The sequence below is a fragment of the Oikopleura dioica genome, chromosome 2, assembly GCF_907165135.1.
Source record: "Oikopleura dioica chromosome 2, OKI2018_I68_1.0, whole genome shotgun sequence".
NCBI lineage: Eukaryota > Metazoa > Chordata > Appendicularia > Copelata > Oikopleuridae > Oikopleura > Oikopleura dioica.
The window spans coordinates 6,688,939-6,702,421 of NC_137292.1; the positions used below are offsets into that span (position 1 = coordinate 6,688,939).

General features: G+C 41.9%; 5 protein-coding genes and 1 long non-coding RNA gene across 7 annotated transcripts; all 6 read right to left on the reverse strand.

Annotated features, from left to right (window-relative positions):
- Positions 1-80: 80 nt before the first annotated feature.
- Positions 81-1,333, reverse strand: LOC145700485 (eukaryotic translation initiation factor 3 subunit H-like). The gene is made up of 6 exons (XM_081777760.1): positions 1,203-1,333; positions 929-1,162; positions 701-883; positions 510-655; positions 301-469; positions 81-261 (listed from the first exon to the last, which is right to left on the reverse strand). Exons 1-6 carry the CDS (start codon positions 1,302-1,304, stop codon positions 106-108), a joined length of 990 nt encoding a protein of 329 aa, XP_081633886.1. The 5' UTR covers positions 1,305-1,333; the 3' UTR covers positions 81-105.
- Positions 1,334-1,341: 8 nt separating this feature from the next.
- Positions 1,342-1,835, reverse strand: LOC145700486 (uncharacterized). The gene is made up of 2 exons (XR_014134212.1): positions 1,680-1,835; positions 1,342-1,633 (listed from the first exon to the last, which is right to left on the reverse strand). It is a non-coding gene; the product is annotated as an uncharacterized LOC145700486 (long non-coding RNA).
- Positions 1,680-4,558, reverse strand: LOC145700484 (hepatocyte growth factor-regulated tyrosine kinase substrate-like). Its single transcript, XM_081777759.1, has 9 exons — positions 4,337-4,558; positions 3,969-4,063; positions 3,677-3,890; positions 3,408-3,561; positions 3,066-3,368; positions 2,810-2,946; positions 2,644-2,755; positions 2,280-2,582; positions 1,680-2,236 (listed from the first exon to the last, which is right to left on the reverse strand). Exons 1-9 carry the CDS (start codon positions 4,517-4,519, stop codon positions 2,022-2,024), a joined length of 1,716 nt encoding a protein of 571 aa, XP_081633885.1. The 5' UTR covers positions 4,520-4,558; the 3' UTR covers positions 1,680-2,021.
- Positions 4,559-4,941: 383 nt separating this feature from the next.
- LOC145700483 (uncharacterized) lies at positions 4,942-9,192 on the reverse strand. The gene is made up of 8 exons (XM_081777756.1): positions 9,053-9,192; positions 8,777-8,988; positions 8,601-8,735; positions 8,041-8,557; positions 5,806-6,629; positions 5,665-5,762; positions 5,365-5,622; positions 4,942-5,321 (listed from the first exon to the last, which is right to left on the reverse strand). Exons 1-7 carry the CDS (start codon positions 9,174-9,176, stop codon positions 5,577-5,579), a joined length of 1,956 nt encoding a protein of 651 aa, XP_081633882.1. The 5' UTR covers positions 9,177-9,192; the 3' UTR covers positions 4,942-5,321; positions 5,365-5,576.
- Positions 9,193-9,625: 433 nt separating this feature from the next.
- On the reverse strand, positions 9,626-11,641 carry LOC145699520 (reticulocalbin-2-like). The gene is made up of 6 exons (XM_081776795.1): positions 11,468-11,641; positions 11,337-11,422; positions 11,199-11,292; positions 11,013-11,156; positions 10,654-10,972; positions 9,626-10,483 (listed from the first exon to the last, which is right to left on the reverse strand). The coding sequence occupies exons 1-6, from the start codon at positions 11,624-11,626 to the stop codon at positions 10,314-10,316; spliced, it is 972 nt and encodes a 323-aa protein (XP_081632921.1). The 5' UTR covers positions 11,627-11,641; the 3' UTR covers positions 9,626-10,313.
- A 61-nt stretch (positions 11,642-11,702) lies between these two features.
- LOC145699519 (ethanolaminephosphotransferase 1-like) lies at positions 11,703-13,448 on the reverse strand. 2 transcript variants are annotated; one of them, XM_081776793.1, is made up of 8 exons: positions 13,293-13,448; positions 12,896-13,249; positions 12,618-12,850; positions 12,458-12,575; positions 12,292-12,416; positions 12,059-12,244; positions 11,962-12,016; positions 11,703-11,853 (listed from the first exon to the last, which is right to left on the reverse strand). In XM_081776793.1, exons 1-8 carry the CDS (start codon positions 13,357-13,359, stop codon positions 11,837-11,839), a joined length of 1,155 nt encoding a protein of 384 aa, XP_081632919.1. In that variant the 5' UTR covers positions 13,360-13,448; the 3' UTR covers positions 11,703-11,836. The 2 variants fall into 2 exon arrangements, with proteins under 2 accessions (XP_081632919.1, XP_081632920.1); XM_081776794.1 differs by lacking the exon at positions 11,703-11,853 and having other exon boundaries at positions 11,872-12,016; positions 13,293-13,447.
- Between the last annotated feature and the right edge of the window lie 35 nt (positions 13,449-13,483).

Consider the following 13,483-nt stretch of genomic DNA (forward strand, 5'->3'; position numbering starts at 1 on the left):
ATGATGGAGATACGGAGATAAGGACCACAGTCGTCCCATGTTCAGTTTTGCTGACCCCGACAGAAGTGAGCGGGGTCAAATTGATTGGTCTAGGAGTTTAGCGGTTTAGCTGCTCTTCTGGAAAGCGTCGGTGATAAAGAGCTTTCCGAGAGACTTGGTGGCGAGATCGGCGACGGCATCAGTGTATTCCTTCATCTGGACGCTTCGGAGCATCGGTTCGATTCGGCTTGGTGCTTCAGGAAGTTTGTGCACTTGGTTAACCTAAAATCGTTTGAAAAACGGGCTAAATACAAGGAAAACCTCATCGAGTGGAAGCTCTTCCTGTCCATTAGCCCGTCGCTGTTCATTTTCTTGTCGTCGCTTAGCGAGCCAGCTTTGTCGTTGCTGTTGGTTTTTAGCAGTGAGCTTTTGGAATTGATTGAATCTGTTCGAGTCGTTGACGACTTCATCTACAACTCGGTCGAGGAGCCTTAATTTTATAAGAAGGGAGGAAGGAGAACGGTAATTACTTGAGGTGTCTTTCCAAGGAAGCAGAAGTTGCCGGCTCGAGGAAAGATTTTCGGGGGTTGAAGGAGTCGCGATCTTCAAGGTCGAAAATAAGCATGTTTGCGAGGAAGGAAGTCTTCAACGCAACCGGGATTTCTTCGAAAATATCCTAAAAATGCCTCTTTCCAAAATGAAAATGAAGAGTATTCGATACCTTGGTGCTGATTTTGCCATCTCGGAGTTCTTTCAAAGTAGGCTCAGGCCAGTAATCATTCTCGGCGTCATAGTTGATCATGTCGATGTAGTCCTGGGAGATTCGGAAAGCTCGGAAGGAGCACTGACCTTGGGCAGTTTTCAGAGGATCGTAGACGAGCACGGTCGACTCGGTCAAGTTCATCTGCGATTGATGGTTACTTCCATTGTGTTTTAAAATGTGGAATACCTGGAAAGAGACCAAGTTGTTCAAGAAGGAGCGAGTGAAGATCTCGGAGTTGAGGGAGCTCGTGTACCAGCCGACTTGGAGGTGATCGCATCCCTTTTCTCGGATATACTTGAGGTAGTCGAGAGCGTAGCGCTCTGGCTCATCGTACGAATCGTCAGTGTCAACTGGGCTCGGGATCGAATGGGTAACTTCGAGGACGTTGCTGCTTCGGTCGATGTAACCAGTCAATTGACCCTTTAAATTTTGTGAAAGGCTGAATGCAATTGTTGCTTACGATTCTATCTTCATCCTGCGCGCGCTCGTCGTTGAAGCATTTAGCGATTTGGAGAGCAACGACTGGATCAATCTGCACCTGTTCAATCGGCGATGCAACCATGTCTTCAAGAAAACAACTTGAGTCATATCAACAGAGGTTTATTTTTTGGTAAAAGCGTGTTTTTTCGAAACAGTCAACATTTTTTATCGACGGTAGAACTCAATAAATAACAGAGAGAAGGGAATTTCGTTTTTCTCGAGTTTCGACTATTTTTCAGTTGCTTAGATGCCGCAGACGCCGACGCCGATGGCCTTGAGGTCTTCCCAGACGGCGATCATCATGATGGTCATAATGGCGCCACCGACGTAGTTGACGGATTCCATGGTGGAGCAGAAGGGAGAGTTCTGCCACTGTCGGGCGACGGTGAAGTCAACTCCGCCGGTCTTTTTCTAAAGAAGATTGAGTTTGGGAAAGAACTTCTTTTGGGAAACTTACGGTGTACTGTGGGAGCTTGACAGTTCGGACGGAGACTCGGGCAAGTTTCTGGACGGCACGCATGGTTCTAAAAGTGTTTTTTTCAATGGCTTGGTTTCCGAATAATGAATTAATTATTAGAAAGACATACGAATTGCACTAGACATTGCCCTTGAATTGAATTTTTTGGACACGGAAACTTAAATTTTCAGTAACAAGTAGTAGCTGCTCTTGATTATCTGAGAAAAACAACAATGAACAGGTGAACTTTCTCAAGCAAGAAAAAATTCGAGAAGGAATAAGAATGGAGGGGATTTTCAATAGAAGAATGCTTGAATTTTTAAAAGGTAAATGGAAAAATTATTAATCGAAGGAGATTAGTTGAGCTTCCTCAACCGGCTCTGGCTGGGGCTGAGCTTGTGCTGCTGGAGCGGGTTGAGGAACTTCGTGAGTAGGAACTTGAGGCATTTGGGGGATCTCTTGGGGGATCATCTGAGGCTGGGGAGGGCCGCCATGCCCTTGGGGATTCTGTGGCTGGGCTTGAGGATCGTATTGATGATAGCTTTGTTGTTGATATCCTGGAAAGATAAGTGTTAGTTGAAATTAGATTGGTTTGAGTACCTTCTGGCGGAATATCCTGTCCCGGTGGAGGATAAAACGTTTGTTGCTGCCCGGGAACAGGTTGTGCTCCGTACTGCATCTGCCCGTGATAAGAAGGACCAGGAATAATCTGCGAAACGGGCTGGCCGTACTGCGAGGCGGGTGGGAACGTCTGCTGCATGTGGCGTTGCATTTGAAGCGCTCTGGAAGCTTCTCGTGTTGCTTGAAGTTGGGCTTGACTTTCAGCCATTCGGGCAAGGTTTGCTGCGCGCTGGTTCTCGAGGAATTCGCGCTTTTTCTGACGCATCAGCTCCAACTTTTGAGCTAAATAAAAAAAATTTATATTACGAAGAAAAAATACTGTTTTCTTTCATAAATAACTTACCAAGTAGAATCTGTCGCTGACGTTCGGCCTCCTCGGCCTTTCGCCGCATTTCGGCTTTATGCTCTGTTCGCAGCGCATTGAGCGCGTTTCTTGCTTCGTGGATCATAGTCACCTAACAAATACAAAACTGCGCGCCAAATTCAAATAATGAGGGAAAAGTTCTTACCTTGTCGTTGAGCTGCTCCCAGTGGGTTCGGCGTTCTTCGGCCTCTGCCATATGCTGCAATAGAGTTGGTTGAAGATTTGAGACTTGTTGAAACAGAGTTTGTACAGTTGTATCGCTGGCAATCGGCTTTCCTCGCGCTGAAAATGAGATTTATTTAAAATTCTACAATGATTCCCTTCGAAAACGCCTTTTTTATCCGACTTTTCTGCTCGAAAAAAGCATCGCTATCGTAAGAAATACCAGTAGTAGAATTTACCTTGGTTAGCTCGCATTCTGTTGGCAAAGATATCAAGAGAAGCGGACAAATTCTTCAAGAACTTTGCCTTTTCTTCCTTCTTCTTCTTATCTTCCTCGCTCTCACCGGACTGGAGGACAAATTCTTTCATATCTGGACTCGTGGTGCCAGTCGTTGCTTCGTTGTTTTCTACAGATGGGTGCGATTCTTCGGAATAAGGAGGAACTTCTTCTGTGGCTTTGTTTCGCTCTTCCCAATATGATCGATCGAGGTATTTCTGGAGGTTTTCGTCGTCTTCTGCTTCAAGGTTCGGCAACGCCTCCTCTGAAGAACTGTAACTTCTCGTAAATGCTCGAAATGTACCTGGTGTTTCAGTCTCTTCTGTTCGCTGAAGCTCGTCCGGATAGGAAGGTGGCGGGGCGGCTGCTTCAATGTTGGCTTTTTTATTCTGCTCCGCTTCGTCTAGCGACAGTGCAAGAGCCAATTCTAGCTCTTCTTGTTCTCTCAGGCGCAGTTCCTAAAAACGCCTTTTAATTCGGCCAGTTATTTTTAACCGTAGTAGATATCGTTTTGCCCGGTGGGCGATTTAGACTCTAAATTTTTCCAGATCTAAATCAATTCCCCTATTTTACCTCATCTTTGGCTTTCTGCCTGCTTGCAGCTTTTGCTTCCTTTTGTTGAGAGCGTTTTGCATAATGCGCCAGAGCAGCGGCTTCGTTATTCTGCCAAGCATGCTCGTCCTCGAAAGTCACTCGTCTGTTGGAATTGCGCGATGATGAAGCTCGAAGACCCTGTAGTGATTCGTAGCAAGAGTCACAAACACGCACGGGTTTTTCAATGCCGAATCTAGAAATGAATTAAATCTTGGTCATGCAAAAGTCAGTCAGAATCGGGTTTGGTCTTCTTTCAATAAAGAAAATTTACTTTGGAATGGTTGATGATTTTGATGAGCACTTTTCGCAGAAGATATTTCCACAGGCTCGGCAATGATGTTTTCTGTTGAATGTTGTGAAGGCTGCCTAAAGGTATTTCAAGATAATATCGGGTAGTTGGGTTGTTTCGGTGATAATTGACCTCGTGAGGTCATAGTCGTCTGTTGATCTCTGCTCCGCTGGGCAGAAATACATGTAAAAGCGTGTTACGTCAGAGAGCTAGGTTTAGAATAATTACGAATATCTACATTATGTGTTCAGTAGACCGTCGTGTTTTTTAATCATCCGTGGCTTTAAGCCCCGAAAAATAATTATAAATACTTCGATTTTCCTTCTAACTTATGGTTCTTCAAATCATACCTTGCAGTTGAAGCACTCATCCCCTTCTTTCCAAACAGGGGCGACAGCTGCATCGACAATAAGTTCGTTGTCTCCTTGTAACTCTGGGAAATCGTATCCTTCCGCTTTCATGACGTTGAAAACATCTGTGGCGACTTTGAACTCGGCTTTGGTGCGCCCTGCTATCCCCCAGAGCTGGATCATTTCCAGGATTTTCTTGGTTACATCTTCTGATACGCTTCCTTTCTTTCAAAAAGGGATGAAACTTTTTATTATCGTGGAAATGATTCAATTGATGATCCCCTTTCCTGGACAGTATCTCTAAACTGCTCCAACAGCTCATGTTTGATCACTTCTTGATGAACCGGCGGGCCGCAATTTTTTACTACAGTATCAAGGACGCAAAAGCCATAGAATTGCTGGTATGGGTTTGTGTGATTCAAAGTTTTGAGAATGTAAGAGACTGCTTCTCGAGCTTTGATTTCGTTGCCTCTGATCATGTCGCAAAGTTGAAGCATTGCCTGCCAGTCTGGTTCGAGCAAAGTGTTGGCGGTGCATTTGTCCAGGAGCTTTTCGAAGTTGGATTTGAAAATACCCATTCTTTGATCAATTCTTATGTTCAAATGTCAATATTAGTCTTCTATGATTTCAAGAAAAAGACGAAATTTACAGTTATTCGCTACTGGTGCTTTCTCTTTCTGAAATTGCTCAGCTACGAAGAAAAAAGGGATGAGAGCTATTTCAGAAAGAAAAAGTATCGAAAAAGAGGAAAGGGTATTTGAAGAAAATCAAGAAAAGTGTGCAGTAAAAGCTGAAGAGTAAATGTTAAAGAGAATAGAAGGGGATTTCATTTGACTTTGAGAACTACTAAAAGAAACGTAATGAATAGAATGATGAGAACAAAAAAGATGTCGAGGGGCGCGCTGTGTTCGACTCCAGTGGCGAAGAGGGCAGCTCCAAGGATGCAGATGAAAAACGGCAGGACGAGAAGTCCTTTCAAAAGGGGCTAAAAGCGATGGTTTGTCAAAAAGATTGGAGTGTTTTTTTACCTCAAACATGGTTTTACCAGTCTTGGGCCTTCATAACTCGAGTTTGTACAATTTGAAATCGATTCTAGCGCGGCATAAAAGCGGTAGAAAGTTGCTCTCTTTCTCTCTGAAAATTCCGTTTACGAGCTTATATTTATAGAAAAATAATTCTCATTTGGTGAGTACAAAAGTAGAGGTAAAAAAATAATACAGGACTCCTGGAGTGATAATAGTTAGGCGCATTTTTCGTTGAACTTTTCGACGACTTCTGAAAACAGTCTAAAATCGGTTAGAGAGCGTCTCTTTTCTAAGAAAATGTACCTCTTGGAAATGGCAGATTCTTTATTAGTCGAGGCTGGGAAGGTACTCAAAACGGTCTTGAAAGTGCTCTTGATCGACATGGTCAGTTGAGAATTCCTCTGAAAACGAGTGATGAAAATAGGGAGCTTTTTTAGCTTGTACCTTATCAACAATATTGAGGAATAATTTGGCAATATGCGTAGCTAATTCCCAGTCCTCGAATTCGACTATCGCTGCTTTCAGATTTTCAATTCCACTTTGCTCATTCCGTAATAAAGAAGGCAAAAGATCGAAGTTGGAAGACAAGTTGGTGAGAATGCCGACAGTGTACGAAACAAGAGTAGAATCAGGTGATTCCAGAAAGGTGACAAACAACGCCAAGTCGATTTCTTTGACGATTATTGATTTGACCGTTTCTTCGCGAGAAAGATTCGCGAGCGCGCGACAGACTTCGCAGACCGTAGACAGTTTTGAGTTGAGAAGACAACTGACCATTACTTTCATGATTTCTTCCATTTGAAGCGCGGAGTTTTTAGGAAAGAAGAAGCATGTATTTGTGATGACTGTAACACTAAATCTTGTGATTTCGTCTGGCCGGCCGAACCAACTTTTGCTCTCGACAGAGCATTTCAGGACGTCGACTACTTTTCTCATGAGACCGCTTTCGTCTAGCACTGACTTCGCTGTTGCCTCTTCCAGGGACAAATTCGCGCAAACACGCAATGCTTTTAACAAAACATCTTCTTCCTCCTTTGCTAGTTTATCATTAGCCGTTGCTCGCTTGAGATACAAACTCAGAACGCGTCGAACTGTAGCCAAGAATTTCAGATTATGAATCGAGTTCACCGCAGCATTTCCAACTGCAAAGAGGAAGTGGACAATCAGGCTTGGACTGCGGATGAATTTTTCTATTCCTTGCGCTATATGCAGTATCCATTTGGGTTCGATACTGTGGATCAGCGAGCAGACATTTGGATTATTCGTTGCTAAAAAAGGGTTTTAGTATTTATTCAAGGGGGAACTATTTAAGATCAAGCGGCTCTAGTTCGTCTTCTATGATTGTAAGAGAAGGATAAAAAGAGACAGCCGATTGCGATTTTCATCACAAAATTCTGCCTATTTTTAAGCGTAAAAATAACGAAAAGCAAAAAAATAGACAGGAAGCAAGAGCTGAGTTTAAATAAATTCCATTGAAAAAATAAACTTTATTTCCGCTTAACTACTTATTTCGCGGTAATACGTTAAATTCTTATCGTATATAATCAAGCTCTCTCGAGTATGAACCACCAATAAAAAAAAATGATCTCGTTGACAGAGTTTTTCCAGCACTTCACCCCTGAGCAAGCGGCTAGGTTTCAAAATGCTCTCAAGGATCTCAAAGAATCCTACGACATTCTTGATGCTGAGCAGAGGGAATTCTTCATTAGTCAATTTGTTGCGGCTATATCCGGTGATGCCCAAGATGGCCAAAATGACAATGTTGACGGCAATAAGGTGCCCAAAATGCCCGTTAATCCAGTAACAGAGGATCTCGTCTATCGTTTTACGAACGCCTTTGGACTCAATGTACCTCTTTATGAATTGTTCGGCTGAGATGGCGAAAAAACTCTTCATCATCATTTTGATTCTAATTTGAAAAGAAGAAAATGGGAAAAAAACCTTTTTCTGTCTTTTAAAATTTTAATTGAAACAAAAACATGGCTATACCAGTCTTGTTACTTCAAAACTTGAGTTAAAAAAAAGAAAAATAAACTTCATAAAAAGAGTTCTTTGGAACTGACTTTATGAGTGAAAAATAGACAGGAAGAATAAGCCGGGTCCATATTTAATAAAATAGCTTAACTTCCGCCTGGATCCGTATATAATCAAGCTTTATCGAGCGAGGACAACATTGAGAAAAGAAACATGATCTCGTTTCAAGAGTTTTTTGAGGGGCTAAAGCCTGAGCAAGTTGCTAAGTTTCACAATGCTTTCAGGGATCTCAAAGAAACCTTTGAGATTCTAAATGATGCGCAGAAGGAGTTTTTCGATGCAATGCTTCGTGAGGCTGTCATGGGAGATGACAACGACAGTTACAGTACACATGTTACAGAAGAGGATATTGAAAAAAGATTCAATAAAATACAAAACAATACGATGTCATCGAACTCATTCAGTCAGTTAGAGCGTCGATTTAAAGAGGCCATAAACGAAGCCTATAAGTATTCAGTACCATCAATCTATGGTGTGCTGTCTCCAAGAGACAAACCTATAGTTTCTGTCAAACATAAAAAAATCGAAATATAATTCAGATTAATCGAATAAAAAAAACAATAAAGATTAATACAAAAAACTCTCTTTTCCTGTCTATTTTCAATTATTTTACATATTTGAGAAATGTACATAGAAATGACTTACTTTTGCTTAGCAATCTAGCGACAATGAAAGTAATATCTTCAGAATCGGAGAACACGCGCAGGGATTTGAAGCACGATTGGAATAAATTCGGACTTTCTTCAATTGCTTTCGCTGTGGTGTTGACATTCAAGAGTTCTCTGAGAACAAGGAGGAGGAATTGAACTCGTCTTTCGTTCCCCTTTTGAAGGAGAAAGGTCCCTTCTGCTTCTAACCGCTCTGTTTCTAGGAGAATGCGACTGACAGCTCGTTCTATTTGGTTGGGAAGAGAGATCTGACATGCTTCTGCAGCTTGAACTAGACGAGATGGATTAGACATGACGAGATCTTTGAGGGAAATTATCAGCATTTCATCCGCTTCGGATATTTTTGAGATCAAACACTCGGCCATTTCGCTGGTTGAAAAGAAGAAATCCGCGTCTCTGGATAATTTGTAGATTTGAGTTCCATACACGGATAGATTAACTGGGCCCAGTTCGATGCGTTTCATTATTCTGACTATTTCTGCTCGCTGAAGTGGCTAGAAAAGAGACGGTAAAGACAGAAAAGAGACGAAAAGACACCTTTGATTCGGGGTAAGCAAGCATTGAAGAGCATATTGATAAGATACTTTCTTGATTCTTGGAAATACTTTTCGGCCTTTCGTCCATTTTTGCTATCAGTTTTGAAGAAAGAGACAATTGGGCGTCAAGAGCTGACTAGAAATCAGGTAAAAATTGGTTCTTCGAATAAAGCTTACGTTTTTCATTGTCTTGACGAACTGAGTTAGTCCGGTCGAATTTGCTTCTAGGCTACTGACTACTGAAACTGATCGAAGAAGAGAATTCTCCGGTGAATCTCTATCTTTAGAGCCGATGGGTTGGAGCCTCGAAGGTCGCGTTTGCAGAGAGCCTGTTTTAGGCCTCCGCTCATTTTGGATGATCCGAGGAGTTCTTCTTCCAGACAAGCTTTCTAAAGGGAAGGTATAAAGAGAGTCATTTGGAGACATAGAAAAGTCTCTTTCGAATGAAGAGACCTTGTAGATCTGCAAGATTCGTATGAAGCGGCGTTTCTGGTCTGCTCGTAGACAAGGCTAGTGCTTCTCGTGCTTCGCGCAACACATCAGTCGTCAGCTGACCTCCATATCGAGAGTTTTCCATTCAATACCTATTTTCTAAAGAATGAGGGTCAAAATTTGGATCTTTCAATTACGTATTGCAATCGAAAATTTGACAAGAGACGAAAAAGGAACTAATTTTTTGGCAGTTGGTAATATAGATTATTTTTCAATGAAAGGCTTGAGAACATTTTGAGGTGGAATGATATCTTTTGTGAAAGAAATTGAATGTTTCAACTGCATCAAGCTGAAGTCATGGAAAGCATTGGAGAGGGTCTTTTGGATAAGATCGTTCCATGTTCGGATAGAAAGTTGCAGGAAGACTTCCTTTGTTACTTCGCACACGTAATCAACAATGTGAATAAGCTCAGGGTGCTTCTTGACCTTCAGTTCCTTTTTCAAGCGAGCTTTTCGAAGTCGATCTGATTGCGACTTTTTCCATGCCGGCACTCTGCCCATATTGACTCTAAGATTTTTTATTTAAGAAAAGAGTCTTTTCAAAGGACAAAAAATAATAAATATGAACACAAAATGGCAGTAGGCGACTATTTTTCTTCAATATGTGGCTTGAGAACATTTTGAGATGCCGAGACATCTTTTGTAAAAGAATGCGCATTTTTCAATTCCATCAGACTTATTTCAGTTAAAGAATTGGAGATGGTCTTCTGGATGAGCTCGTTCCATGTTCTGACGGACAGTTGCAAGAATATTTCCTTTGTTTCCTCGCATTCGTAATCAACGATATAAAAAAGTTCCGGGTGGTTCTGCCGTTTCAATCGAGATCTTTCGGCCATCATAAGAAGCTGCTGTCTTTGAGCTCTTTTAAAACCCCGCTTGTTCTTTTTACTGCCCATTCTGAAAGCTTTCCGTTGAAAAATTAGAACTTTCTTATGTTAAATGTATTTAGTCTTATTGCATCGATAGAATATTTAATCTTGTAACTTAGAAGATAGTTAAAACAGGCTGGAGACAATGGAATGATAAGTTAGTACTTATTCCATGAAATGTATTGGTAGGAGCCTTGGTAGTATGTTAGCATTTGCACAGAATGATGATGTTTTTTGTGTTCAAATGTCAAGTTTTGGCAAGAGAGCAGTTAATCTTTCTAAAAAAGAATCGCTGAGAAGCGGACCAGGAATTTTCGTTTAGCAACAATGGAACTTGGCAGGTCGCTGAAATTCTACAACTCGTCTTTGATGTGCCTCAACTGGCCGCCAAATTCAGTGACGTCGCTGTCGATAAAGGTTTGGAATCCTTCAAGCATCTCGTGGATGGTGATGAGATTGTCTTCGTCGCTGTCGACGGAGTCGAAGATGTGGTCGGACTCTTCAATAGCGATGGCGATGTTGTCTTTTTACAGTGTCACTTTTATTTTTTTAATATTGGAATACATCATTTTAAGGGATCCGAAAAAAGTGCGCGTATTGTTACATTTTATCATACTAATCTTCGTAGAGCCCTATCAAGTATTAAATACGGCATTTATGGAACGGTGACCTCGTTAATCAGTGACCCCATTCCTGGACCGAGCCAATATTTCAACTCGTCTCCCGCGATGAAACCATCTCCGTCGAGATCCAAATCCTCCTGAAATCTCTGTTCTTCTTGGTCAGTAAACTCCTCTCCGTAATGCTCAAGATTGCTGCCAGGATCCTCTCGGAAGTCGCTCATGTATTCTTCGAACGAGATCTTTTTGTCTTTGTTCTTGTCTGCGCTGCGGAGAGCCCATTCAATTGCTAAATCGAGAAGATCTTTCGATTGAAGAGGATTTTTAAATCGTTTGTATTCGACAAGGGTGAGTTTCCCGTCTCGGTCGTTATCTGCTGCTTGGAATCGAGCCTTCAAAAGATGGTAAAATAGACCCGAAAGAAATGCCTACCTGATCTCTTGAGTACATATGGTTAAACTCCACTCCCGTATCAGTATCCATCGCCAGTATATTCGCTTCATCATCGGGAGACAGCCCATAAAATTCCTCAACGAATTCCGACCATGTTACCTGATAATTCGCGTCGACATCAGCCTAAAAAGTAAGTAACCAAGCCTATTTCTGTTTAAAGAATACCTCAACGAATTCAGCTTCTGCTTCTTGTTCGTCCATGTTGAAAAGCGCCTTGTAAGTATGGTCGACGACTTCATCGCGGTCGAGATTTCCATCTCTGAAAAGTATGAATAGAGGTTGAAAACAAAGTTAGATTATTACTTGTTGGAATCAATGCGATCGAATATCTTCGTAAGTCGATTTTTCATTTGATCTTCGCTGAGTTCTTCCCAGGCGTCCCACTCCTCCTAAAATAAAAACACTTTCATTCTGGCGACTAGAAATGGTCTTACCCCATCTTCATTGAAGGTAAAAATATCATCATCAAACTGTTTGCGTTCATCCTCGTCCATTTCCTCCAAGTCATCAACTTTATGAGGCACTTTTGCAAGAACAACACTGCATGACAACAAAGTAACTGCTAGCTTCATCGTCTGAATTTCATGGTTCATTCGTTAGTTGTGTTAATTTATAATGAATATTATTGAATAAGTATTGAAAAAGTTGCGTGTGCAGAGTGTGGGTTTTTGCAGATGATTGGTTCGAAGTATTAGGTTGAAGAAGCTTAAAGCTAATGCTGCTTTGAAGAGTGGAGGAAAACCGGATCTTGGATAGGAGGAATGGGCCCTCCTCAAATCCCCCTTGAATCCTGCTGCGAAAAGCTAAAGAGAACTGATGCCTACTTGGAAATCGACAAATACGTTTTTATTATTCGTAAGCTATTTTATTGGACGTTGTTTTTTGAACTCGTAAACATATTTTTGTTTTCAAATTTGTCAATCCGTCTTTGTTGGAATGATTTTGAAGACTCGGATATTCAGATAGGTAGCCAGGGCGTGCACCTAAAAAGGGTTGAAAGAAGGGAGAGGAGATTTGGTACTTACGACGCCGCAACCGTAGTGTATGTGCATAACAAGACAGATTCCAAAAGTGATCGTCCAAATAGGTCGAGCGAGGTAAACCATCGGCAGTACGAGCGAAGTTGATGCGATTCCAGCGAGTAGGGGTACGAACAGCGGCGTGATTATTTCAGCACGAGTGTTTGACATTTGACAGACAATAAGTCGGCACTAAATTCAGGTAGTCTCAATGAAATTCATGTTGGGTTGCTTCTTACCGCGATATTGGCGAAGATGATGCCTGAAAATCCAAGAACAAGGCGAGGGCACTGGCCAATTATGTCATAATTGGTTAGGTTGTACGCCCATGGAAGGATCAAAACAGCGGCAATGAGTAGAGACGCTAGAATTAAATAGAATAGAAGTCATTATCAAACTTCTTACCCCAGGGTCGGAAGCACTCGTAGAGCGTTTTTTGCTTGCAAGTGCCTTTTCTCCAGACAAACAGCACGTTTCTGATGCACATCAAGACGGAGAATATCGTTCCCAAATAGAAAATAACCTGAGAAAGCATGATAAGTTATCATTGATTGATTATGAGTACCTTGAACATGCTGATGATAGTCATGCTTCCAACAATCGGTGCACCGAGAAATTTCGTCCCAATGAAACCAGAAATAATATAAATGCCGAAGAACGTCACCATCGATACATCATACGCCCAGGGGAGGTACAAAAGTCCAGTATTGTACTTTTCCCAGTGGGAGCACATGAAGTTGAACATCGAAAGCCAAAGGATGATCATTCGATCATTGCTTGTAAACAAGTCTCCGACGGCTAGAATTGTTGTCTTTACTACTAGCGACAAGACAAGTAGCTTACCTGTGTAAATATTGAGCACAAAGAGCGAGGTCGACCACGCATCAAGGCCGTGATCGAAAAGTTCGCCCAAAGGACCGCTAGAACCTGTCCTCCTCGCTTGTTTTCCATCAATCCCGTCGAGCGTATGCGCCATGAAATGAGCAAACGCGCCGTAGAACCAAACCCACGAGTCGATTTCGTTGTGGATCCCGCCCTTGAGGAACATCGGGTCGACATGGGAGAACAGAAGCGTCTGGGAGACAAGGAAGAGAAAGCCAGTCAAGGTTAGAAGATTGGGAGCGATCCAGCGAGGGAATAGTTTCACAGTCGCGTTCCAAAATGGATGCATAACATAATTTGATAGCGGCGACGTATCTTTATTCGAACACTTAAAAAAAAGAGTTTTCTTTTTCCTTACCTTTGCTTGAATATTTGTAGCCATCGAAGCCCTCGAGCTGCTCCGGCGTTATGTAGGCAAAGCCCATTCCTTTTTCCCTTCTTTTTCTACTTCTTCTCTCTTTCTATCTGCACATACACGCACGCACTCAACTTGTTTCTAAAAGAGGAACAGTTTGATAAAAATATTGACGTTGTTCGTCGTCTAGAATC

Coding starts and splice junctions, on each gene's coding strand:
- LOC145700483 (XM_081777756.1), bottom strand. CDS start 9,176: ATGGAAAACTCTCGATATGGAGGTCAGCTGACGACTGATGTGTTGCGC. Junction 8,558..8,600: donor TTGCTTACCCCGAATCAAAG/GTGTCTTTTCGT, acceptor TCTCTTTTCTAG/CCACTTCAGCGAGCAGAAAT. Junction 6,630..8,040: donor CGCTAGATTGCTAAGCAAAA/GTAAGTCATTTC, acceptor ACCCTTTTTTAG/CAACGAATAATCCAAATGTC.
- LOC145699520 (XM_081776795.1), bottom strand. CDS start 11,626: ATGAACCATGAAATTCAGACGATGAAGCTAGCAGTTACTTTGTTGTCA. Junction 11,423..11,467: donor TTACCTTCAATGAAGATGGG/GTAAGACCATTT, acceptor TTTTTATTTTAG/GAGGAGTGGGACGCCTGGGA. Junction 10,973..11,012: donor ATATGTACTCAAGAGATCAG/GTAGGCATTTCT, acceptor CATCTTTTGAAG/GCTCGATTCCAAGCAGCAGA.
- LOC145700485 (XM_081777760.1), bottom strand. CDS start 1,304: ATGGTTGCATCGCCGATTGAACAGGTGCAGATTGATCCAGTCGTTGCT. Junction 470..509: donor TCCTTGGAAAGACACCTCAA/GTAATTACCGTT, acceptor TATAAAATTAAG/GCTCCTCGACCGAGTTGTAG. Junction 262..300: donor AAGAGCTTCCACTCGATGAG/GTTTTCCTTGTA, acceptor AAACGATTTTAG/GTTAACCAAGTGCACAAACT.
- LOC145700484 (XM_081777759.1), bottom strand. CDS start 4,519: ATGATCCAGCTCTGGGGGATAGCAGGGCGCACCAAAGCCGAGTTCAAA. Junction 3,369..3,407: donor AGAAGAGACTGAAACACCAG/GTACATTTCGAG, acceptor ACAGTTCTTCAG/AGGAGGCGTTGCCGAACCTT. Junction 2,756..2,809: donor GGGAGCAGCTCAACGACAAG/GTAAGAACTTTT, acceptor TGTATTTGTTAG/GTGACTATGATCCACGAAGC.
- LOC145699519 (XM_081776793.1), bottom strand. CDS start 13,359: ATGGGCTTTGCCTACATAACGCCGGAGCAGCTCGAGGGCTTCGATGGC. Junction 13,250..13,292: donor CTACAAATATTCAAGCAAAG/GTAAGGAAAAAG, acceptor GTTCGAATAAAG/ATACGTCGCCGCTATCAAAT. Junction 12,576..12,617: donor CTATCATCAGCATGTTCAAG/GTACTCATAATC, acceptor ATGCTTTCTCAG/GTTATTTTCTATTTGGGAAC.